The sequence below is a fragment of the Pristiophorus japonicus genome, chromosome 14, assembly GCF_044704955.1.
Source record: "Pristiophorus japonicus isolate sPriJap1 chromosome 14, sPriJap1.hap1, whole genome shotgun sequence".
Taxonomy (NCBI): Eukaryota; Metazoa; Chordata; class Chondrichthyes; family Pristiophoridae; genus Pristiophorus; species Pristiophorus japonicus.
Window position 1 is genome coordinate 63774191 of NC_091990.1, and position 26220 is coordinate 63800410.

Below are 26220 nucleotides of genomic sequence, written 5' to 3' on the forward strand. Positions count from 1 at the left end.
CCTCATCTCAGTCCTAAATGGCTTACCCCTTATCCTTAGACTGTGACCCCTGGTTCTGGACTTCCCTAACATTGGGAACATTCTTCCTGCATCTAACCTGTCTAAACCCGTCAGAATTTTAATCGTTTCTATGAGATCCCCTCTCATTCTTCTGAACTCCAGTGAATACAAGCCCAGTTGATCCAGTCTTTCTTGATATGTCAGTCCCGCCATCCCGGGAATCAGTCTGGTGAATCTTCGCTGCACTCCCTCAATAGCAAGAATGTCCTTCCTCAAGTTAGGAGACCAAAACTGTACACAATACTCCAGGTGTGGCCTCACCAAGGCCCTGTACAACTGTAGTAACACCTCCCTGCCCCTGTACTCAAATCCCCTCGTTATGAAGGCCAACATGCCATTTGTTTTCTTAACCGCCTGCTGTACCTGCATGCCAACCTTCAATGACTGATGTACCATGACACCCAGGTCTCTTTGCACCTCCCCTTTTCCTAATCTGTCACCATTCAGATAATAGTCTGTCTCTCTGTTTTTACCACCAAAGTGCATAACCTCACATTTACCCACATTATACTTCCTCTGCCATGCATTTGCCCACTCACCTAACCTATCCAAGTCACTCTGCAGCCTCATAGCATCCTTCTCGCAGCTCACACTGCCACCCAACTTCGTGTCATCTGCAAATTTGGAGATACTACATTTAATCCCCTCGTCTAAATCATTAATGTAAAATGCAAACAGCTGGGGCCCCAGCATAGAACCTTGCGGTACCCCACTAGTCTGCCATTCTGAAAAGTACCTATTTACTCCTACTCTTTGCTTCCTGTCTGCCAACCAGTTCTCAATCCACGTCAGCACACTACCCCCAATCCCATGTGCTTTAACTTTGCACATTAATCTCTTGTGTGGGACCTTGTCGAAAGCCTTCTGAAAGTCCAAATACACCACATCAACTGGTTCTCCCTTGTCCACTCTACTGGAAACATCCTCAAAAAATTCCAGAAGATTTGTCAAGCATGATTTCCCTTTCACAAATCCATGCTGACTTGGACCGATCATGTCACCTCTTTCCAAAAGCGCTGCTATGACATCCTTAATAATTGATTCCATCATTTTACCCACTACTGAGGTCAGGCTGACCGGTCTATAATTCCCTGTTTTCTCTCTCCCTCCATTTTTAAAAAATGGGGCTGCTTTGGCTACCTTCCACTCCATAGGAAGTGATCCAGAGTCTATGGAATGTTGGAAAATGACCGTCAATGCATCCGCTATTTCGAAGGCCACCTCCTTAAGTACTCTGGGATGCAGACCATCAAGCCCTGAGGATTTATCGGCCTTCAATCCCATCAATTTCCCCAACACAATTTCCCGACTAATAAGGATTTCCCTCAGTTCCTCCTTCTTACTAGACCCTCTGACCCCTTTTATATCCGGAAGGTTGTTTGTGTCCTCCTTAGTGAATACCGAACCAAAGCACTTGTTCAATTTGTCTGCCATTTCTTTGTTCCCAGTTATGACTTCCCCTGATTCTGACTGCAGAGGACCTACGTTTGTCTTTACTAACCTTTTTCTTTTTACATATTTATAGAAGCTTTTGCAGTCCATTTTAATGTTCCCTGCAAGCTTCCTCTCCTACTCTATTTTCTCTGCCCTAATCAAACCCTTTGTCCTCCTCTGCTGAGTTCTAAATTTCTCGCAGTCCCCGGGTTCGCTGCTATTTCTGGCCAATTTGTATGCCACTTCCTTGGCTTTAATACTATCCCTGATTTCCCTTGATAGCCACGGTTGAGCCACCTTCCCTTTTTTATTTTTACGCCAGACAGGGATGTACAATTGTTGTAGTTCATCCATGCGGTCTCTAAATGTCTGCCATTAGATGCGGGAAGAATGTTCCCAATGTTGGGGAAGTCCAGAACCAGGGGACTTAGTCTTCGGATAAGGCTAGGCCATTTCGGACTGAGATGAGGAGAAACTTCTTCACTCATAGAGTTGTTAACCTCTGGAATTCCCTGCCGTAGAGAGTTGTTGATGCCAGTTCATTGGATATATTCAAGAGGGAGTTAGATATGGCTCTTACAGCTAAGGGGATCAAGAGGTATGGAGAGAAAGCAGGAAAGGGGTACTGAGGGAATGATCAGCCATGATCTTAATGAATGGTGGTGCAGGCTCGAAGGGCCGAAGGGCCTACTCCTGCACCTATTTTCTACGTTTCTATGGACATTCGCTGGGTAAGGAATGTCACGCATTAATGGGGACTAGCTGGGTAAGGAATATCACACATTAGTGGACACGAGCTGGGTAAGGAATGTCACACATTAATGGGGACGAGCTGGGTAAGGAATGTCACACATTAATGGACACTAGCTGGGTAAGGAATGTCACACATTAATGGACACTAGGTGAGTAAGGAATGTCACACATTTATGGACACTAGCTGGGTAAAGAATGTCACACATTAATGCACACTAGTTGGGTAAGGAATGTCACACATTAATGGACATTAGCTGGGTAAGGAATGGCACACATTAATGGACACAAGGTGGGTAAGGAATGGCACACATTAATGGACACTAGCTGGGTAAGGAATGTCACACATTAATGGACACTAGGTGGGTAAGGAATGTCACACATTAATCGGACTAGCTAGGTAAGGAATGTCACACATTAATCGGACTAGCTGGATAAAGAATGTCACACATTAATCGGACTAGCTTGTTAAGGAATGTCACACATTAATGGACACTAGCTGGATAAAGAATGTCACACATTAATCGGACTAGCTGGGTCAGGAATGTCACAAATTAATAGGACTAGCTGGGTAAGAGGTATCACATTTAAGTGTGACCTTCTGGGTTGGAGGATTCTATATTAAATGGGAAGGCAGCAGTGTCACATAAAAGAGGTTGGTCGGTGTTGGGATGCGCTACTTTAACCGGAGTCCAGTTGGGTTAATTTTAATAAGCAGTAAGTGCTGCGTGGGAGCGCTTGGATGAACTTCCAGATGTATTCCTGCTTCACATAGCTCTGCGCCGGGTATGCGAAAGACAAACATTTACCTCTAACTTTAAGAAATCAATATATCATTATTTCACTTATTTTAAATGAAATGATGGATCCTTTTATGTAAGCAGGCATGCAGTGAAGAAGGCCAACATCATGGGTTATTTTGCTGATGAGGAAGATGCAAACTCAATCAGGACTGGCTTATTGAATAAATAAAACTAGGATTCACCAAATTTGTTATTTTAATTCTATATTGTCTATGTACGCAACCTCAGAATGAGAGGGAGTAAACTATTTTCCTGGGAGGCTTCTATATCCTCTATTTATATCAGAACCACAATCAAAAGCAGAGGCTTTAATTTGAAAGATGGAATCATAGTCAGGAATTGGCTGATGTGCAGCTCAGTTTTCTTGTCCACTGTTGTCCTAGCAGGATTTAGTACGGACATTTGAGAGAAAAAAAATCACCCTTGTTTTCTCTTTCAATCTTTTCTTCATTCTACAGCTCTGTCATTCCTCCTGTACTGAGGAATGGACAAAACCAGTGCTGATTCCCCCATGCCATGTGACACCAATATGGGCACTAACAGAAGTGCGTCATGTTCATCCTAATGCCCTTCATAAACTGGTGCTACAGGTGATACTGTATACTCCAAACCGTGGATTGGTGTCACGGGCAATAGCCCTACCCCCACCCCTGCAGACGAACAGCAAAGTCATATATAGATGCTTCTTCCTAAACTGTGAGATAAGTGGCTCCTACTCTCAATCTAATAGCACAGGTGGCACTTAGTGATCTCCTGCTGGAAAGGGTGAATGGATGTCGTGAAGTATCAGGCTCACCGGTGCTGCCATCTGCTATTGATCACACCGAGGCCCTGAGTTTCCTCTTGTTCCATTCCACTGTCATAATTGTGGCTGGACAGGACTTTCAGCTGCCACAATCTCATTCCTGGTCCCTCACACTTCCTGAAGTCACAGGTATTGTAATATTTTGGGCAGGAACCCACTCCATTTGGGATGGTGGGGGTGGGGGACACCTGCCTCTGCGGGTGGGGGAAACGCCTGCCTCTGGGGGATGGGACAGAGTCGAGTTGTTGAGCCTTTCCACAGCATGGGCTGCTGGTACGCCAAAAGTTTTTTTGAATGGAAAAACAGCCCTGTTTTTTGAATAGAGCAGTTTCTGTACTGCATCCGATGATTTGCCGATCAATTATGGTCGTGAAACCAGCCTTTTAAAATGAATTCCGCCCTACTTGAAACCTTAGCCACTGTAGTTCCCTCATTTGCGTTCCTTGTGCCCAGTGTGGCTCAGGACGCAAATGAGGGAACTACAGAGCTGCAGTGGAAGGTAGTGCGGGTCAGAGATGGAGCTGCTGTAACACTGGTTCGAGAGCCATGTTTGGAGTGCTGAATTTACCAGAACACACTCTGAGAGACAGCTGTAAATGATTCCATCTTGCAAAAGAAGATCTGAATCGGTGACCTAAAATTGCTTTACCATTTCAGTGATCGTGAATTGATTAATCATTGTACCCCAACTACTCGCATTCTAAATATTACAAGCTAATTACATCTGCATTGCTTTTCTCGTCTGCTTGTTTTCTCTGCATTTAAACTTGGAGTCGTTATTTGTCCTCATTTTTGCTTTGCATTTGTTTCAAGTCAGGCAAGTGAAGCCCGTATCGGTTTGATGCTGAAATGTTCCAAGTGTGGAGTTATTTCTACTACAGCATTATCTGCCACCATCACCAGTAACGCCATGTTAGTCTCATCCATTGGATCTCTAGCTCTTGCATCATGGGTAACTTTGAAAGAGAAAGTATCCCTTTTTCTCAGGCTCTAGAGGACCCCTTCTTTAATTAAAAAAATGCACATTTTATATATATATGTATGATAATGTATATATTTTAGAATTTTAAAGGACGGAAGGATGCCATTTGACCATTGTGCTTGTGCCGACTCTCTGAAAGAGCTGTCCAATTAGTCCCATTCCCCTCCCCCGCTCTTTTCCCATATGTGTGTGTATTTTTTAATTAGTCTCTCGTTCCATTGTCTGTCATATACACACTTTGCCCAGGGCAGCCAACAAATTATTACTGCTCCATCACATTTATCCCACTTTCTCCTTAAACCACTATTAATTCATGTTGACATTACTGGCAATTCCCTGATGGCCTAGTTGAGTACTCTGCAGCACAGCACTAAAGCCAAACAGACCACAAGGTCCCGTGTTTGATTCCCGGTCATAGCTGCTGTTGACTGGAGTACCAATAGGAAGGGGCGTCCAATACAACAACAACGACTTTTATTTATATAGCGCCTTTAACATAGTAAAATGTCCCAAGGCGCTTCACAGCAGTGTTATAAAACAAAACAGTTAAATTTGACACCGAGCCACAAAAGAAGAAATTATGGCAGATGACCATAAGCTTGCTCAAAGAGGTCGATTTTAAGGAGCGTCTTAAAGGAGGAAAGAGAGCCAGAGAGGCAGAGAGGTTGAGGGAGGTAATTCCAGAGCTTGGGGCCCAGGCAGCTGAAGGCATGGCCACCAATGGGGACACGACCTGCCGAGTTTTGGATGACCTCAAATTTATGTAGGGTAGAATGTGGGAGGCCAGCCAGGAATGTGTTGGAGTAGTCAAGTCTACAGGTAACAAAGGCATGGATGAGGGTTTCAGCAGCAGATGAGCTGAGGCAGGAGCGGAAGCGGGCGATGTTATGGAGGTGTAAATAGGCGGTTTTAGTTATGCCATGGATATGTGGTCGGAAGCTTATTTCAGGGTCAAATATGATGCCTCGGTTGCGAACAGTCTGGTTTAGCCTCAGATAGATGCTAGGGAGGAGGATGGAGTCAGTGGGTAGGGAACACAGTTAGTGGTGGGGACCAAAGACAATGGCTTCGATCTTCCCAAAATTTAATTGGAGAAAATTTCTGCTCATCCAGTACTGGATGTCGGACAAGCAGTCTGACAATTTAGAGACCATGGAGGGATCGAGAGAAGTGGTGAAGATGTAGAGCTGGGTGTCGTCAGCGTACATATGGAAACTGACTCTGTGTTTTCGGATGATGTCGCCAAGGGGCAGCATATAGATGAGAAATAGAAGGTGGCCAAGGACAGATCCTTGGGGGACACCAGAGGTAACGCTGCGGGAGAGGGGAGAGAAGCCATTGCAGGAGATTTTCTGGCTATGATTAGATAGATAAGAATGGAACCAGGCGAGTGCAGTCCCAACCAGCTGGTCAACAGTGGAGAGGCGTTGGAGGAGGATGGAGTGGTCAACTGTGTCAAAGGCTGCAGACAGGTCCAGGAGGACAAGGAGGGATAGTTTATCTTTGTCACAATCACAAAGAATGTCATTTGTGACTTTGATGAGAGACTTTTCGGTACTGTGGCAGGGGCGGAAACCAGATTGAGGAATTTAAACGTTGACTTACAAGAAAGATGGGCATGGATTTGGGAGGCGACAACACGTTCAAGTCCTTTGGAAAGGAAAGGGAGGTTGGAGATGGGGCGATAGCAAGTGCAGTGGGGTCAAGGATTGTTTTTTTGAGGAGAGGGGTGATGACGGCAGATTTCAAGGAGAGGGGAACAGTACCTCAGGAGAAAGAACCATTAACAATGTCGGCTAATATGGAGCCAAAAAAGGAAGTTGGGTGGTCAGCAGTTTAGTGGGAATAGGGTGAAGAGAACAGGAAGTGGGTCTCATGGACAAGATGAGTGTGGAGAGGTCAAGAGGGGAGATCAGAGAGAAACTAGAGAAAGATGTGAGTTTAGAGCTAGGGCAGGTGGGAGCCTCAGAGGAAGTTTGACTCGGTGGGCTAGGGGAAGGAATGGAACTTGCAGAGGCAGCTGATCGATTGTGTCAATCTTTGAGACAAAGAAGTCCATGAGCACCTCACACTTGTTCGAGGTGAGTGTGGTGGAGAAAGGGGAGAGGGATTTAAGAAGACGGTTAGCAAAGAGAATAATAGCCTTAACTAATAGTCCCTTAGTTAACGAGAGAAAATGTAATCAGCATTCCTGCTCCTGATCACTATCCGGTGACCCTGCTGAAAAGTATGTGTGGGTGATCACCTGGTGACGACAGGTTTGGGCTTGCATGTGATGCCACCCACAGTCAAATAGCCTGCCAAAATTCACTTGTCTATGCTCACACGTGAAGAATGGGCACTTGGGATAACCAGAGAGCTGCCAGTGCCTGTGTAATCTGTAGCTCAGCACGAGGCAGAACCTTCAGGAGAGGGGGAGGAAACTGGAATGAAAACTACCAATTTTATTTCTGAGTGGAAGAGAACTGTCCCACTTTCCATACCTGTTTTTCATGCTGTTTCTTCACCAGTGAGTCATTTCACTTTTGTTGAAGAAACAGCAGGCCTGGTCAGAAATGTTATGGCTAATAATGATGCTGCTTTAGTGACAACACATAGCCAAATATGAAATTGCTGTGTGTAAAGGAACTGTCCAATAAAGAGGCAAGTCACCCTCGGAACAGTTCAGTTCAGTCACCTTTACATTCACTCACTTATATAAACACCTTGGGACTATACCACATCTGGATTGGTAAAAAATGGATTATTCAAGAATTTTGTGATTTACAAATTGGTAATTACCCTTTTTTACTGATATCAAATCAATACATTTCCTTTGTCACAAGCATTGAATCAGTTAAATCACTTGTTCCGATTGTTGCATAAGTCAGTTCCCCGTGTCCTGGATGTAGAATCAGTTACTTATGTCCTTCATGTTCAGTCAATGATACCATCCTGCAGACTGAATTGATCCATTTCCTTTGCATAGGAAAGGTGACAGTCTTTGTCTCGGTTGTTGATTCAGTCACTTCCCCTGTCCTGACACTTTTCTTGTTCCACTTCGAGTCACTCAGTTTCATTGTCTAGGCTTGGGGTCAATCAGTATCATTTGACCTGGCATTGAGTCATTCAATTCCATTTTACTTGGCAATGAGTCGGTCAATTTCATTTAAGAACATAAGAACATAAGAAATAAGAACAGGAGTTGGCCATACGGCCCCTTGAGCCTGCTCCACCATTTAATAAGATCATGGCTGATCTGATCATGGACTCAGCTCCACTTCCCTGCACACTCCCCATAACCCTTTATCCCCTTATCGTTTAAGAAACTGTCTTATTTCTGACTTAAATTTATTCAATGTCCCAGCTTCCACAGCTCTCTGAGGCAGCGAATTCCACAGATTTACAACCCTCTGAGAGAAGAAATTTCTCCTCATCTCAGTTTTAAATGGGCGGCCCCTTATTCCAAGATCATGCCCTCTAGTTCTAGTCTCCCCCATCAGTGGAAACATCCTCTCTGCATCCACCTTGTCAATCCCCCTCATAATCTTATACGTTTCGATAAGATCACCTCTCTTTCTTCTGAATTCCAATGAGTAGAGGCCCAACCTACTCAACCTTTCCTCAAAAATCAACCCCCTCATCTCTGGAATCAACCTAGTGAACCTTCTCTGAACTGCCTCCAAAGCAAGTGTATCCTTTCTTAAATATGGAAACCAAAACTGCACGCAGTATTCCAGGTGTGGCCTCACCAATACCCTGTATAGCTGTAGCAAGATTTCCCTGCTTTTAGACTCCATCTCCTTTGCAATAAAGGCCAAGATTCCATTGGCCTTCCTGATCACTTGCTGTACCTGCATACTATCCTTTTGTGTTTCATGCACAAGTAACCCCATGTCCCGCTGTACTGCAGCACTTTGCAATCTTTCTCCATTTAAGTAATAACTTGCTCTTTGATTTTTTTCTGCCAAAGTGCAAGACCTCACACTTTCCAACATTATACTCCATCTGCCAAATTTTTGCCCACTCACTTAGCCTGTCCATGTCCTTTTGCAAATTTTTTGTGTCCTCCTCACACATTGCTTTTCCTCCCATCTTTGTATCGTCAACAAACTTGGCTACGTTACACTCAGTCCCTTCTTTCAAGTCGTTAATATAGATTGTAAATAGTTGGGGTCCCAGCACTGATCCATGTGGCACCCCACTAGTTACTGGTTGCCAACCAGAGAATGAACCATTTATCCTGACTCTCTATTCTCTGTTAGTTAGCCAATCCTCTATCCATGTTAATATATTACGCCCAACCCCGTGAATGTTATCTTGTGCAGTAACCTTTTATGTGGCACCTTGTCAAATGCCTTCTGGAAGTCCAAATACACCACATCCACTGGTTCCCCTTAATCCACCCTGTTTGTTACATCCTCAAAGAGTTCCAGCAAATTTATCAAACATGACTTCCCCTTCATAAATCCATGCTGACTCTGCCTGACCGAATTTTGCTTTTCCAAATGTCCTGCTACTGCTTCTTTAATAATGGACTCCAACATTTTCCCAACCACAGATGTTAGGCTAACTGGTCTATAGTTTCCTGCTTTTTGTCTGCCTCCTTTTTTAAATAGGAGCGTTACAAAGGTCGTAATCTCCGGGTCACTCCCAGTGCCACGAGCTAGTGAGTACAGAACTAGGAGGATAGAGCAGAGGAATACGTGGCTGGAGAGATGGTGCAGGCAGGAGGGCTTTAGTTTTCTGAGGCATTGGGACCGCTTCTGGGGAGGTGGGACCTGTACAAGCCGGATGGGTTGCACCTCAACAGAGCCGGGACCAATATCCTTGCAGGGGCGTTTGCTAGTGCTGTTGGGGAGGGTTTAAACTAGCTTGGCAAAAGGATGGGAACCTGAAAATAGATTCAGTAGGGAGGGGAGTAAAACTGAAATTACAAAGCAAAAATAAAAGTGAGTTTGAAGGAGAGAGGAAACAAGCAGGAAAAAAGGGTTAAAAAAACAAATTTAAAGGCACTTTGTCTAAATGCACGTAGCATTTGTAATAAAATACATTAGTTGATGACACAAATTGAGACAAATGGGTATGATCTGATAGCCATTACAGAGACGTGGTTGCAAGGTGACCAGGACTGGGAATTAAAATTCAGGGGTATTTGAATCCGGAAGGACAGACAGAAAGGAAAAGGAGGTGGGGTAACTCTATTGATAAATGATGGAATCACTGCAATAGTGAGAAACGATATTGGCTCAAATGATCAGGATATTGTCACAGTTTGGATGGAGATAAGGAATAATAAGGGGAAAAAGTCACTTGTGGGCGTTGTCAATAGGCCTTCTAACAGTAGCAACTCTGTTGGTCGGTGCATAAACCAGGAAATAGTGGGGGCTTGTAAAAAGGGAACAGCAGTAATCCTGGGTGATTTTAACCCTTATATTGATTGGACAAATCAAACTGGTCTGGGTAGCCTTGAGGAGGAGTTCATAGATTGCATAAGGGACGGGTTCCTTGAGCAGTATGTAACAGAACCAACCATGGGGCAGGCTATCTTAGATCTGGTCCTGTGTAATGAGACAGGATTAATAAACAATCTCCTAGTAAAGGATCCCCTTGGAATGATCATAGCATGATTGAATTTCAAATTCAGATGGAGGGTGAGAAAGTTGGATCTCTCACCAGCATACTAAGCTTAAATAAAGGAGACTACGAAGGTATGAGGGCAGAGTTGGCTAAAGTGGACGGGGAAAATAGATTAAAGTGTAGGACGGTTGATGAACAGTGGTGTACATTTAAGGAGATATTTCACAACTCTCAAGAAAAATATATTCCAGTGAGGAGGAAAGGGCGTAAGAGAAAAGAGAGCCATCTGTGGCTAACGAAAGAAATAAAGGACAGTATCCAATTAAAAACAAGGGCATACAAGATGGCCAAAACTAGTGGGAGGACAGAAGAGTGGGAAACTTTTAAAAGCCAGCAAAGAATGACTAAAAAAAATGATTAAGAAAGGGAAGATAGACTATGAAAGTAAACTAGCACAAAAGATAAAAACAGATAGCAAGAGTTTCCATAGGTATATAAAAAGGAAAAGAGTGGCTAAAGTAAATGTTGGTCCCTTAGAGGACGAGACTGGGGAATCAGTAATGGGGAACATGGAGATAGCAGAAACTCTGAACAAATATTTTGTATCAGTCTTTACGGTAGAGGACACTAACAATATCCCAACAGTGGATAGTCAAGGGGCTATGCGGGGGGAGAGGGGAGGAACTTAACACAATCACAATTGCTAAGGTACTCAATAGGATAATGGGACTAAAGGCAGATAAATCCCCTGGACCTGATGGCTTGCATCCTAGGGTCTTAAGAGAAGTAGCAGCAGGGATAGTGGATGCATTGGTTGTAATTTACCAAAATTCCCTGGATTCTGGGGGGCGGTCCCAGCAGATTGGAAAACTGCAAATGTAACGCCCCTATTTAAAAAAGGAGACAGACAAAAAGCAGGAAACTATAGCAGGAAGCAGCATACACTCAGTCACTTCCTCTTGTCCTGAATATTGAATCAATAATTTTTCCTTGCTCCCAGTATTGAATCACTCATTCCACTTTCTCTTGTGCGTTATGTTAGTCAACTTTTTTTGTCTCAGTATTAAATTTCCCTTTCAGTACTGCAAACATCATTTAACTAAAATCTCTATTCTTGTGAACCATATATCTATATCTTTGAATTTTTTTAAACATAATTTTTTAAATTTTAATGGTGACTTTTTGCACCTGACTTGAAAGAACCCCTGTGTGTAGCCTGTGACTCCGAGGGCAGCCAAATGAGTTGTTTACGCCTTTTATTAAAGATATTTCTTCACGATCCCCAGTGTATCTGATGCACAGACTGGTGCAGGCCCATTTCAAAGGGATACTGGATCTTTATACAATAGGACTGTATGAGATGATAATTCTATAGCAGCTTGTGATTAACCTGCAGGACATCCCATTGTATGTTTTCAGCTCCAGTGAAAAGTGCTCTGTGTGGCTTTCTATTTGCATTCTTTTTGAATGTTGTAAAATGTGGGTGATAAGTTGCACTCACGTTTAGAGTGTTGCCAATAAAGCACAATTAAAAGTTGCACGTCAGGGGATCTCTGTGGTTCAGTGAGTTAGCCACTGGCTTAGAAAACCAGAATCATCGCAAATCTGGCACACTGACCTTCGTGTCTAGTTCTCCAGTCACGCTCCATCGAGTAAGACTCCGTACTGCAAGCTGAGTCTCCGTGAATTTACCCTAGTGTTGCATTCCACAGCTTTAGAATTCCTTGCATCAACGAGCACAAAAAAGTTGGTCACCTTGTCATTTAGAAATTGCTGTCGGTGTGGGTAGCTGTGGGTTACTAAAGATTCCTGGCAAAGTTTACTCCTGCTGGATTACACATTGTTCAGTTTATGTGGGCCATCTCCCACATACTGAACCAGACAGTGAAAATGGAGCAGTTTCAATCCTCTAAATTTGCTGTGTAGGCAGTGCCTCCAGTTTGCTGTGCAAAATGTTCTACATTGCAACAGTGATTACATTTCAAGCACGTCATTGGCTGTAAAGCGTTTTGGGATGTCCTGAGGTCGTGAAAGGTATTATATAAATGCAAGTTTTTCATTTTATTTCTTTTTAAAATTGCTGTAGAATTGGAAGTTACTGGTTAAGGAAAGACAGCTTTACAGGCCAGAACTTGCAAGCCCTCCTGCAAGGCCTTAGGGAGAGGAAGTTTACAGGAATGATGCCCTTCGAAACCTCAACCCTCAGGCCTTAAACTAAGACATCACAGACTCGCATAGAGAGCCCTCGAAAAGCAAAGTTCAAAAAGGTGTTTGGCCGCCAGAATCTCATCAGCCAGCCACGACACCTACTCCTTCCACAGGAGGAGTTAATGTACTGGTTGGCTGCAGGGTTTCATGTACCAGGAGTGGTAGGTTAAGTGTTACATATCTGAAACAAAGCACAGCACCACAGAGCAGCACCATGCTAATTCAAACCGCCAACATTGACACATTCCAGAATGGATGAAATAAGTGCCTTGCACTTCATCTGAGCATTGTGCTGAGGGTTTATTTATCAGTGGTAACATTACAGCGGGAGCCCAGTTAATAATAGGCGCTATTTGAGGAACTGAGAAAATCATTTCTGAGATAAGACCAGAAATGATTCAGTTGTTACATTGGTTGGCTTCTGAAATTAATGTCTGACACACTAATTTCTTCCTTCCTGTGTTGCTGCTAATTCCTCATTGGAATTTTCATGTTCTGTCTTTGCTGTGGTACTTCAAGTCTACCCCTCTTAGTTCAGATATGTAAAGTGCTACTTCAGGATATTAGTGGTATGTTAGAGGATGATTTGGTTGTAACTTGGGGTTCATTTTAAACTAACCTGCTGGTTGAATTCACTGGAATGTAAAATCGGACGAAATGTCAAACTGTTGTCCGATCCAATCCCAATCAGTTTCCCACCGGGCAGATTAAGTTAAAATTACCCCCATGAGCTTCATTGCACCTACCCTCTGCTCCTGTCCATGGTTGGCACAAAGGTGTCATGAGTTCTAGCTGCATAGGGTAGACTTAGTTTCCCTGGTATCATATTTACATTCTGCACTTCTCATCATTAAATGTAGCATAGTGGGCAGCTTTAAATAAAGGCACAATGAGTGTTCCTTGGGAAGCATGGTTTAATCTGTATGATTCTGTACACACCCTTTCCATATTGAGATTACAAATATCCATTTTGAGTCATATAAGACACAACAGTGTGCAGAGGCACCCAAATAGCAACACTGATGCAAACACTGACCCTATAGACTCAGAAATGCCCATCATGTTACTGCCGTGGATCACCAATGGGGTTGTTGGCCTTGCTGACTAATGCATCTGTAACCTGTTCACACATCTGTGGTCTGCAAACTGGCTGACAATGCAGATGTCCCCAGTGTTCGCCACAAGGACGTTAACATATCAAAATTTGAGGGCCATGCTGACTCTGATGGCCACTGACCGCGACATTCAAATACTACATATTGTACGGAGGTCTTTCTGAAGGAGGCGGGACAGCTTTGTCAATATATCCTTGCGAAACCTCTACCTCCGTAGACACATCTCTTGTGGCTTTATTCAAGATTGTAGCGCATGGGGAAATCCCACTAGCATTACCTTCATCAGTTTTCAAAAGGCTTTTGATGTAATGTCTTGTGCAGCCCTAATGAAGAAGCTGGAAACTATAGGCGTACAGAGCCAAATTTTGGATTTTTTGCAGGATGCATGTGAAAACTCCTAGATTTGTGCGAAGGTATAAGGAAAATGCACAGAACCTATCTAAAAGAGAAGTGAGGCAAGGTTGACCCCTGTTACCTTTTCAATGTCTTCATTAATATTGTCCTGGACAGCATCCCAAAGAATGGTTTTGAAGTGTCTGTTCCAGATATTTCTGAAAGTATTGTAGCACTCCTTTGAGCAGATGATTGTGTTGTTGGAGCATGCACCAGGACATTTAATGCACTCTACCCACCGTGAACAATGGGCTCTGGTGCTGAATGCCCCATATGTGATATTACTGCTTTGAACAGCCCAAGAAGGAACTTTGAAGTGGTCTTTGGAAGATAAAGATGGTATCCCTTCCAGTTATTGATTCATCACTGTATCGTGGGGTTCAGCTTGATGCTAAATGCAGCTTTGACACAGTCCATCAGGACCACATTGAGAAGGGACAAAGGGCACTTTGATCTTTCTTGTTTTTATTCAGTACAGCAAAATATCATTACAGGTTAAGCTTGCAGCAAACAGTTCTTCATAATTAAAAACTACTACATGTACAACATAAGGGCTTGCTCTGGGCCATTTTTTAAAATCCAGGACCATTCTGTGAGGTAAATCTTTGTTAAAAGGGGAAACTGCTTCAGAAGAGAGAACTCCAGTCTATCCCAATCTGTCACTTGGTCATAGGAAAGTATGCAGCACAGAATTTGGGCATTGAATCATACAGCACAGAAGGAGGCCTTTCAGCCCATCGTAACTGGCATGATGCAAGCTACCCTGTGTAGGTTCTTCCATCTTACTGAAGGCAGATGTCCATCACATAGCTTGTGCGTGTCCATGCTGGTATCAGGCGGATGGTGGCAGTGGATTCACATTTAATGGTGAGTTCTGCTGCTTACCATGTTGGTTATGAGGAGACTCTGGTACCTGCTGTCCACCTATCCAGAGCTCAAACCCACACTTGGAAATTGCCTAATGACTAACTAGTGACACCTACTTGGTGGGTGGTGGATGGAGTGAAGAAGTGTCTCTTGCAGTCGATGTAGCACCAAGATGACATATTTGGTGACAGAAGTTTGGAACCAAATCCACTCTGTGGTAGACTCGATAATCTGATACCTGAGCCAGGAAGGGCATACTACTCCGTGGCACTTCTCCAAGGCACCGTAAATGTTTGACCAGCCAGTCTGGATCACTACTACAACTGGGAGGAGTCATCCTACCACTGAGGTAACTCTACAAACAGTGCCCTGTCAGATAGGGTGGTCCCTGTTGGACAAGAAACGAGCATACCCATGCTCTGTATTGGTAGGGCTGTGCGATTTTAGCTGGCTAAACTCCAGCAGTATGTCACAAACACCTAGCATTCTCAAAGCCTTGGCTCTGGCAACTTGCTCCTAAGCTTTCTGGACATGGGCAAGTGGGGTGTGTTTCTATGTGAGAGTATGAATTCTGTGTCAAGAAATTCTCCATGTGTAGATTTCCAAAGTTTCATTCAGAGACTCACATGTGGTGATGGGGTTCTAGAAGTCAGACTTTTTACTGACCACAAAAAATATGACACATCTCTACTGTCATTACTAGGTACCCGTGACTATTGCAGGAGACCCACTGTGTATCATCTTACAAACAGTTATGTGTGCACATGCATACTGTGTATACAGTTTTGCTGGTGTTTATCACCAGCATTGTGCATATATTATACACAGCGACTGCAATTAAACGTATGTGCAGAAAGAACTTGCACTTATAAAGCATGTGATCACATCCTCAAAACATCCCTATGCACTTCACAGCCAATGGATTGTTTCTGAATTTCAGTCATTGTTATATAGGTAAACATGCCAGCCAATTTGCACACAGCAAGATCACACAAAAGCAAATGAGGTAAATTACCAGTTAAATTTGCTTTGGTGATACTGATTGAGGAAGGAATGTTGGCCAGGACACCAGGAGAACTCCCTGCTCTTTAGTGCCATGGGATAGTATATATCCACCTGAGCAGGTGGACAATGCTTAACATATGTTTGAAAGAGTGCACCTCCGACAATGCAGTACTCCCACTGTACTGCACTGAGGTGCCAGTCTATAGTGGAGTTTGAACCCACGACCTGTTAAGTGAAAGTTGAGAGTTCTACCCACTGAACTAAGCTGACACTTAGCACAATGATACATGGTCAGTTGGCCCCAGACCCACAACAGTCCCTCATCAGTGAAACTTGGTACATTTACATTGTTCCTGTGGGATTATATCAGAGGCTGCAGTGTGTAACAGCATTATCATAGAACAATGAAGATACATTGGCTGAACTGGAGGAAGTTTTGGAGCAAGTCCACATTGAAGGCCTGTGGTGTTGGCAGCTTGGTGGAGCTCAAGCTGCACCAGGTGTGAGCATTGCAGCATAATCTTTTTAGCACTTCTCTGATTTTTAAAGTAAACCTTGAAAGTTAGGTAAAGCCAGCACATTTTTTGCCGTGGCATTGTTGGGAGGCCTGATCTATGTAAAACACATGCAATTGGCCTGATTCATGGGACCGTGTGGGAAAGTATAATCCATGCAAAATATATAGCCCTAATTCGTAGCGATGGTTCTCACAACACTCTCAGCGACCCCCTGATAATATCAAAACATTCACAGGGACCCCCCTGCTAATATCGACACACTCTCGGGGACCCCCGCTAATATCGACACACTCTCAGGGACCCCCGACTAATATCGCCATACTTTCAGGGATCACTGTTAATATTGACACACACACAGGAGCCCTGCTAATATCAACAAAGCTTTTAGGGACCCTTGGAAATATCAACAGATCCTCAGGGATTGCTATTAATATCAACATACTCGGGGACCCTACAAATAGCAACATATCACTGGTGGCCCGTGGAAATATGGACACACTGGGGCGGGGGGAGGGGGGGTGGAATGTTATCCCAATTTCTGAAAGACAGCATCAGCTTCTTGAAGAAAAATGATGTTATTCCAAAACAAATTCTTTATTAACATAGACAGCAACAGAAATAATGTACAGTAAGTCAACAAATACAGAAATCTGATGACCTCGGTGACCTTTTGGATTATCTTGCAGAACCTCGAGCCTCTGAGAATCCCAGTTTGAAAATCCCAGTTTGGTTTGCAGTTAGAATTAAGAACTGGACATTAAGTTTAAAATAAAAATAATTTAGGCACAGAATTTGAATCAGACACTTCTAAATTGTGTGCTGGCAACTGCCCACACAGTATATAATTGATCTCACTTACCATTTTAATTAAGGCTGCCATTCTTCTTCTGTTCATTTAGGGCATCCCTGTGGAGCTCGTGTGTTGTTCTCCCGTTGCTGGCATTGACCTGGATGTCAGCTGTTCTGGCGATGACTGACAGGCGATCGATTTTGTTTCAAATACTGTTTGCAGTTTTTGATTCCGTTCAAGGCTTTGTTATTATCACAGTCCACTGCTTCCTGAGGAGAGAGGTATGTGCGGTAAACTTCTGCTCTACAAACCAACAGCATTGAGAGAGGACCCTCTCTCAGGGGTGTCTATGGTAGAGTGTAAAAATGCAAACAACATGTTCTAAAAGCACCTATACTGAGGCTGCCTGGCAGTGGAGCTCTTTAGTGTACCAGCGTGCAGTGGCTCAAGATGGTGAACAGATATTGGCAGCTGAGATTGTTTGCCTCCTGCGACTGCCTGATCTCAGGCGGGACACGAGTTGGGAGAGGGTTTGAAGCAGAAGGGATAGCCAGTACCATGGCCAAGTGACCATTCTTCAAACCTGAAGAAAATTGGTGACTGTGAGTATGCTGCACAACCACAGTGGAACATCACAGTCACCTTTTCCTCCCCCGACATGTTTGCATGTGCCCTTCCAGGAGGAGTCAATGGGCAGCAGTCAGGAGCGGGAACCTTGGCTGATTGTACCCTCCATAGCCCAGAGAGAGAGGGAAGGTGGTCCCTTTTCAGCTCAGGTAATTCAACACAACAGGTACTGAAACCAAGAAACTTCCTGCTCTGTATGACAGACTGAGTACACACCGGGCAGTGTAATTGCCTACTGAGCTTGCAGGCCATTTCTAATTGTAGCTTCTACATTCATCAGTGAATCAATAATTCCAAAGAAATTCCAATCATGGAACATATATATTGAAATGCACTACTTTCAGTCTTGGGAATACTGCAGGAGAAAGCTCCCTGGTGTGAGGGAAATCATGCAAACCTTTCCTTGCATTTGTCCTGTTTTTGTACCACTGGTAAAATTGAATGTCTTCAATGAAGATCAGCACAAAGCAACTTTAAAAAGTTAACTTAAAATTGAAGGACTGCTTAAAGAGCACTCGGTGGCTCAGCAGAGCGTGGGGACAGGGGAGACAGATTGACAGTGGCTGGTTCAAGAACACTTTAGTGAAGGCCTCAACAATTTGCTCTTGATTCAGGGAGAGAGGAGGAAAAACAGAAGAGTGTAGAGTTTACAAACCATCGAAAAAAAATACAAAAACTATTAAAACTAAACAAGTAGGCACCAGAAACGAAACCTGACAAAATAGCACAGAGATGTAATAGCAGCATCTGAGCGGGAACCTTATAAAGGTGTGCAATTTTGTAAAAGATACAGAAAAGTTTAAAGGACATGGAGTCACAAGTTCAAACTACTGAAATTTAAGATGGATGTCAGGAAGTTCTTCACACACAAGTGATCAACACATGGAATGAGCTCCTGAACAGGGTAATGGAGGTGTAAATCATGGGAATTGTTTAAGAAAGAACTAGATGCTGTGATTGGAGACCATGGGTGTTTCCTTTATTGATGAGCTAGAGTAAGCAATACAGCCATTCTCATCCATACCACCTTGTGGTGAATGGGATTTTCAGGGTGATATGAACTTTGTATCAATATACCGCATTGGCAAAAAGGATCGCATGAAAAGTATGGACATCACAATAGATTTGACTTCAATTCATCATCACTGTCACTCCCACTGACATCAGGCTAGAAGAGTAGTTCACATTTATTGCATTACATAATTTAAATCAACTTTAAGGGCCATAAGGAAAGCTGAATTTATCCATTTATTTAAAAGTCTTATAAGATACCATCCTCATCTTTGCAGAAAGTTGGGCAAATTGTTTCCATCAATACTGCATAAGAACATAAGAAATAGAAGCAGCAGTAAGCCATACAGCCCATCGAGCCTGCACTGCCATTCAATAAAATCATGATTGAACTTCTACATCAACGCTGTTGCTCTGAAACCGACTGCGAGGAGAGTTAGCTTAGGGATGGTTGTGCTTTGATTTTTCACAACCTTCGAATGGAAAAATGTTGAAGATCACTAAGAGTTGAGATCAGAGACTCGCTAGGTGGAGATATGGTTCTGTTTCCTCCGGCACCATTGTGCAATGTGTTGGGTCTTAATGGTGTTACCCGGGAAGGCCCTAACCAATGAAAGTATGAATAAAACTGTACTGCAGTTACAATAAGGCATTACCAAATAGAAATAGGGATAACAAATGTAAAACAGGATGAAGGTCTGGCAGTATAATTGAACCATATCAGGACTAACACCACCAATGACAACTTGAATTATTGAGGCATTGCCAGTCTGGGAGCCAATGTAGATGAGTGAGCTTAAATTATATAGCGCCTTTAACGTAGTAAAATGCCCCAAGGCACTTCACAGGAGCGTTATCAAACAAAATTTGACATAGAGCCACAAATGAGATATTAGGACAAATGACCAAATGCTTGGTAAAAGAGAGAGGTTTCAAGGAACGTCTTAAGGAGGAGAGCGAGGTAGAGAAATGGAGAGGTTTATGGAGGGAATTCCAGAGCTTAGGGCCTTGGCAGCTGAAGGCACGGCCACCGTTAGTGGAACAATTCAAATCGGGGATGCTCAAGAGGCCAGAATTGGATGAACGCAGAGATCTCGGAGAGTTGTAGGTCTGGAGGAGGTTACAAAGCTAGGGAGGAGCAAGGCCCTGGAGGGATTTGCAAACAAGGATGAGCTTTTTAAAATTGAGGTGTTGCCGGTCTGGGGGTCAATGTAGGTCAACGAGCATGGGGTGATGGGTGAACGGGAGTTGTGCACATTAGGATAAGGGCAGCAGAATTTTGGATGAGCTCAAGTTTATGTAGGGTGAAAGATGGGAGGCCAGCCAGGAGAGCATTGGAATAATTAAGTCCAAAGTTCCCTTTAGGCTGCGTAGCGTTCCAAAGATCCCGTGCAGCCTGTGAGCCGGCTTTTAAATTAAAAAAAACATGCATGTGCGGACTTTTGAATGGACCACGTGGCCCCCCAAAAAATTAAGGGAAACATTGGTCAAGTTTAGAGGTAACAAAGGCATGGATGAGGGAGCGGAGGTTCTCATGGACAAGATGAGCTCAGAAAGGGGATGATGGGATATAGGAGAGAAACTAAAGAAAAGTGCAAGTTCAGGGCTAAGGCAGGGGGAACTGAGGGAAAATTTGGCCTTAGGGAATATATGAGACAGAGGCAGCTGAACAGATGGTCTTAATCTTGTTGTGGAGAGGGCAGGGGTAAGGGGAGGAAGAAGATAGTTTGTAGTGAAGAAAACTGAAGATTATCTTTGCATTTCAGGATGATCCTGGAATAGAGTGCAGTTTTGGCAGAGGAAAGTAGAAACCAATAATGCTTTATGTGGTTTAGCCACATCTGACAATGAATGGGTAAACTAGTTGTCCGCCATAAATGTTCAAGTCTATATCCCTTGGACTTAAGGAAGCAGAAATGAGGGCTGTACCAGGTGAACGACCAGGGTGAGAAGTTCATTTGTTAATGGAAACTAGGGCATCAAAGGTGGTGAGGATGTGATTGAGCAGCTGAATTTGAAAGTGCAGTTGTAACATAGAAACATAGAAAGTTACAGCACAGAAGGAGGCCATTTCGGCCCATCGTGTCCACACCGGCTGACAAAGAGCTGCACGGCCCTTGGTCAGCAGCCCTAAAGGTTACATATAAACTTATGAACAGTGGTGGAAAGGCAAAGAGCACCCAGCCCAACCAGTCCGCCTCATACAACTGCGACACCCTTTATACTGAAACATTCCACCCCAACCGGAGCCATGTGATCTCCAGGGAGAGGCAAAAACCAGATAAAAACCCAGGCCAATTTAGGGAGAAAAAATCTGGGAAAAGTCCTCTCTGACCCATCCAGGCGATCGAAACTAGTCCAGGAGATCACCCTGGCCATATTCTATTCCCTGCAGTACTTAGCATTATATCTGTGCCGTCCAACAAAAGGTCATCCAGTCTAATCCCAATTACCAGCTCTAGGTTCGTAATGCTGCAGGTTACTGCACTTTAAGTGCCCATCCAACCATCTCTTAAAAGTGGTGAGGGTTTCTGCATCCACCACTCTTCCAAACAGCAGATCCCCACAACACTCTGCGTAAAGAAGCCCCCCGCCCCCCCTCAAATCCCCTCTAAACCTTCCATCAACCACCTTAAAACTATGCCCCCTCGTAATAGACCCCTCCATCAATGGAAATCGACCCATACTATCCACTATGTCCAGGTCCCTCAATATTTTGTACACCTCGATGAGGTCTCCTCTCAACCTCCTCTGTTCCAATGAGAACAAAGCCAGCCTATCCAATCTGTCCTCATAACTAAGATTCTCCATTCCAGGCAGCATCCTTGTAAATCTCCTCTGCACCCTCTCTGATGCAATCACGTCCTTCCTATAATACGATGACCAGAGCTGCACACAGTACTCCAGCTGTGGTCTAACCAAAGTATTATACAATTTAAACATTACCTCCCTGCTCTTATATTCTATGCCTTGGCCAATAAAGGCAAGCATTCTGTATACCTTCTTAACCACCTTATCTGGCCTGCTACTTTCAGAGATCTGTGGACAAGCACTCCAAAGTCCCTTTGTTCATCTACTCTATTAAGTGGTCTACCGCTTAATGTGTTGACCCTTTCCTTATTAGCCCTCCAAATGTGCATCACCTCACACTTCTCTGAATTAAATTCCATTTGCCACTGCTCTGACCACCTGACCAGTAGATTGATATCCTCCTGCAGCCCATGACTTTCCTCTTCATTATCAACCACACAGCCAATTTTAGTGTCGTTTGCAAACGTCTTAGTCATACTCCCAATATTCAAATCTAAATTGTTGATATATACCACAAAAGGGAAGAGACCCAGTACTAAGCCCTGCAGAACCCCACTGGAAACATCCTTCCAGTCACAAAAACATCCATCAATCATTACCCTTTGCTTCCTACCTCCAAGCCAATTTTGGATCCAACTTGTCACTTTGCCCTGTATTCCATGGGCTTTAACCGTCATGACCAGTCTACCATGTGGGAACTTATCAAAAGCCTTGCTAAAGTCCATATATACTATATCGTACGCACTACCCTCATCGACCCTCTTGGTTACCTCCTCAAAAAATTCAATCAGATTAGTCAAACACGATCTTCCCTTAACAAATCCGTGCTGACTGTCCCGAAGTAATCCTTGCCTTTCCAAATGTAGATTTATCCTGTCAGGATTTCCCCAATATTTCTCTCACCACTGAGGTTAGGCTGACAGGCCTGTAATTACTCGGCCTATCACATTCTCCCTTTTAAACAAGGGTACTACATTAGCAGTCCTCCAATCCTCCGGCACCATGCCCAAATCCAAAGAGGACTGGAAAATGATGGTCAAGTCCTCTGCTATTTCCTCTTTTACTTCACTCAACAGCCTGGGATGCATTTCATCTGGGCCTAGGACTTAGCTACTTTCAAGGCTGCTAAACCCCTTAATACTTCCTTTCTCACTATATTTATCTCATCCAGAATATCACACTCCTCCTCGATAGCAGTATCTGCATTGCCCCTTTCCTTTGTGAAAACAGATGCAAAGTATTCGTTAAGAACCTTACCAACATCTTCTGTCTCCACACAAAGATTACCCACATTGTCTCTAATAGGCCCTATTCATTCCTTAGTTACCCTCTTACTCTTAATATATTTATAGAACATCTTAGGGTTTTCCTTAATTTTACTGGCCAAGAATTTCTCATGCTCTCGCTTAGCATTCCTAATATATTTTTTTAATTTTGCCTCTTAATTTTCTATATTCCTCTAAAAATTCTATAGTATTTATCCGTTGGTATATGACATAAGTGTCCCTTTTTTTCTTAATCCTCCCCTGTAAGTCCCTTGACATCTAGGGGGCTCTAGAATTATTTTACCCAGCCTTTTTCTTCAAGGGCACATTTTGGCCTGAGCCTTCCGGATCTCCTCCTTGAATGCCTCCCACTGTGCCGACACTGATTTACCTACAAGTAGCTGTTTCCAGTCCACTATGGCCAAATCACTCCTTAACTTATGGAGGGAGAGATTAAGAGAAAATAGGAGGGCAGTGAACTCTGATGAAAGAGAGCAGGATGAGGTGAGATGGAGGGTAAAATCACAGAGGATGAGAAGTTGTCAGTGCAGAGGCTGAGGGAGCAAAGTAGTGAAGATATCTCAGTGAAAAACTTGGCATGGTACTTGGGTGGGTGATGGAGAACGAGGATTTTAAATGAGGCGAGAGGGGTGGAACAAGGTAAGATGCTCAAAGGAGGTGAAGGTGAAGGAGGAGTAGGGGGACAGATCAAGGTGTGATTTGGTGATAAGAGCCACACCTCCACCACGGCAGCTTGGACGGGACAAGTGGTGGAAGTGTAGCCAGGCAGGAAGGTGTCATCACCCCTCGGCCAGTTTTCCGTCAAGTCCATAATGTCGATGCAATCATCCACAATAAGCTCATAAGTACATATGAAATAGGAGTAGGCAATAATGCCCCTCGAGCCTGCTCTGCCATTCAATAAGATCATGCTGGCCTTCTACCTCAACTCCACTTTTACGCCGTATCCTCATATCCCTTAATTCCCTCAGTGTCTAAAATTTATCAATTTAATTCTTTAATATACTCAACGACTGAGCATCCACCACCCTCTGGGGTAGAGAATTCTAAAGATGGGGGAGTGAAGAAAGATAAATCAATTGGAAAAAAATGTCGATGAACAGTACCAAACTCAGCCAGTTTGTAGTCATAGTCTGGTGCTTTAGCAGCCACTCTTTAGCAGCGTTGATGGAGGTAAAGGAACAGGTTGCCCCGCTGCTTCATCCGGAGCCATGATGAAAAAAGCAGGAAATTATCATTGTTGGGAAGAATATCTTCTGAGCTAAGAGAATCAGGCATTGCTAGAGAGACAAGTGTGCAGATGTAAACAGTGGATACATATATTTAGATTAAATGGGAGACACACAGAGGCTGACAGAAAGCAAGGGACACATTCACTCACAGAAAAGGAAATAAAGACAGACAGAAACAACTTGCATTGGGACAGCACCCCTCTCATGGAAAAATATGTTACAATATTTTGTAGTGGATAGAAGAGGAAAATTAAAGAGGTAGGAAGCCAAAATCAAGGTCACACAAAAGCAGAGGGGCACAGAAAGGAATATAGGGTCCACATCTTGCTGCTTATTGTTGTTGCACTTTATTTGCCTTATCGCTGTTTTATACAGATGTTTTTCTAAATCTGCTTTCTATAATTCCTTGTAGATTCAGGACGTTGTAAAATGTCGAACAGGAAGCTGCAAAACTGAAGAGAATGAAAACTCACCTGATTCTTACAAAAATGGCCAAGTTCAGATTATGGTGAGTAAAGGACCAATTCACATAGAACAGAGCTAAAAAAGAGCAAAAACTGCCTCAGACCTGCTATTTCTTGACAGAGATGCTGGAGCACAAAATGATTTGCCACACGGAGTGGTTGAGGCAGAGACCATTTCATTTATTTTGTGAAAATTGGACAAATATTTGAAGCAGAGAAAGAAGCAGGGCTATGAGGAGATATCAGAATTAGTTTTGGATATCTGCAGCAAAGATCCAGTATAAACACAATGGGCCAAATGGCATCTTTCTGTGCTGTACATCTCCAATGTACTTTGGGGTTAACTTCAGTATAAAGTGGGTAACCTCTATCTCCACAATAGCAGAAAGGCCAATATTTAAGAGGAGCACAAGCTATGTTGTTCATGGAAATACTGGGATCAATGTTTGCCTCCTGAACATTCAGCTCCTGTGTGATTCGTGTAGCAGCTTTTGTCTGGGGATGTGTGAGGTAGATATAATATTGAGGTTTATTTGTTTGGTTTCTGTATCAGTGATTTAAGTCAGGAACAAGTTATAGATGGCTATGAACCATGTATATCGATATGTATATTTGTAGTGTTTACTATTGCTCGTCAGTTTTGCAATACACAAGGGGAACTTTTAACCTCGAGTGTGATTTGGGTGGGTAGGGGTGGGGTGAGCATCAAACATGCCTGATGCTGGCAGCATAAGACGCGGGCGATTTTAACTCCAAACAAGCAGAATCCAGCAGCTGGCCAGCAGGTATGAGCAGAGCTTTGAGCATTAGGAGACTGCCAGCAAGAGAGTAAGATGTGGTGAAGGGGTCTCAGGAGGGTGTTGCAAGAGGAAACGGGAGGAAGCCTAGCACTGGGGAGATCTAAAGTTGCTTGTGGGGCCTGGAGGAGCACTCCTGCTACTCCTGACTCCACGAGGAAAGTTTAAAAAAAAAGGTCCCAAAATGATCTAATTTACACTTGGGAACCCTCTCCACAGCGGGTCACTTGGATACCCCGATAGCAGCCGCCGTAAAAATGGCAGCTTGCGTGGTGGACTTGAGTAGAGATCCATGCATTTCACTTTTTAGCCCTCCGACCCTCTCCCACCTGTCGTGGGGGGGGTGGGGGGGGGCGGCGGCGGCGGCGGCGGAGGAGGGGGGGGTTATATCAAGATCCTTGTATCAGTAATAGTGAGCATGAAGCTGTCGGATTGTTGTAAAATCTTACCTCGTTCTTAACGTCCTTACCCGATCTGACCCATATGTGATTCCAGTCCCATACTAATGTTATTGGCTCTGAACTGCCCTCTGAAGTGATGTAGCAAGCCACTCAGTTGTATCAAACTGGTACAAAGAATAACATAATCGCTGGGTCAAAGTCCTGGAACTCCGTACCTAACAGCACTGTGGGAGCACCACACAGACTGCAGCGGTTCAAGAAGACTCGCTGTCACCTTCTCAAGACAACTAGGGTTTGGTAAT

The 26220-nt window shown here is 43.7% G+C and overlaps 1 protein-coding gene across 5 annotated transcripts in view; it reads left to right on the plus strand.

Moving 5' to 3' along the window:
* LOC139279927 (adhesion G protein-coupled receptor B2-like) overlaps window positions 1-26220 on the plus strand; it is a 1236268-nt gene that overhangs the window by 1162938 nt on the left and 47110 nt on the right. For 4 of the 5 annotated variants that reach the window (XM_070899255.1, XM_070899256.1, XM_070899257.1 and 1 more), the window contains 2 exons: window positions 17399-17570; window positions 24669-24764. In XM_070899255.1, the coding sequence (XP_070755356.1) occupies window positions 17399-17570; window positions 24669-24764 (268 nt within the window). Of the gene's footprint in view, window positions 1-4665; window positions 4765-17398; window positions 17571-24668; window positions 24765-26220 lie in introns of all 5 variants that reach the window. The other variant, XM_070899259.1, reaches the window with a different exon arrangement.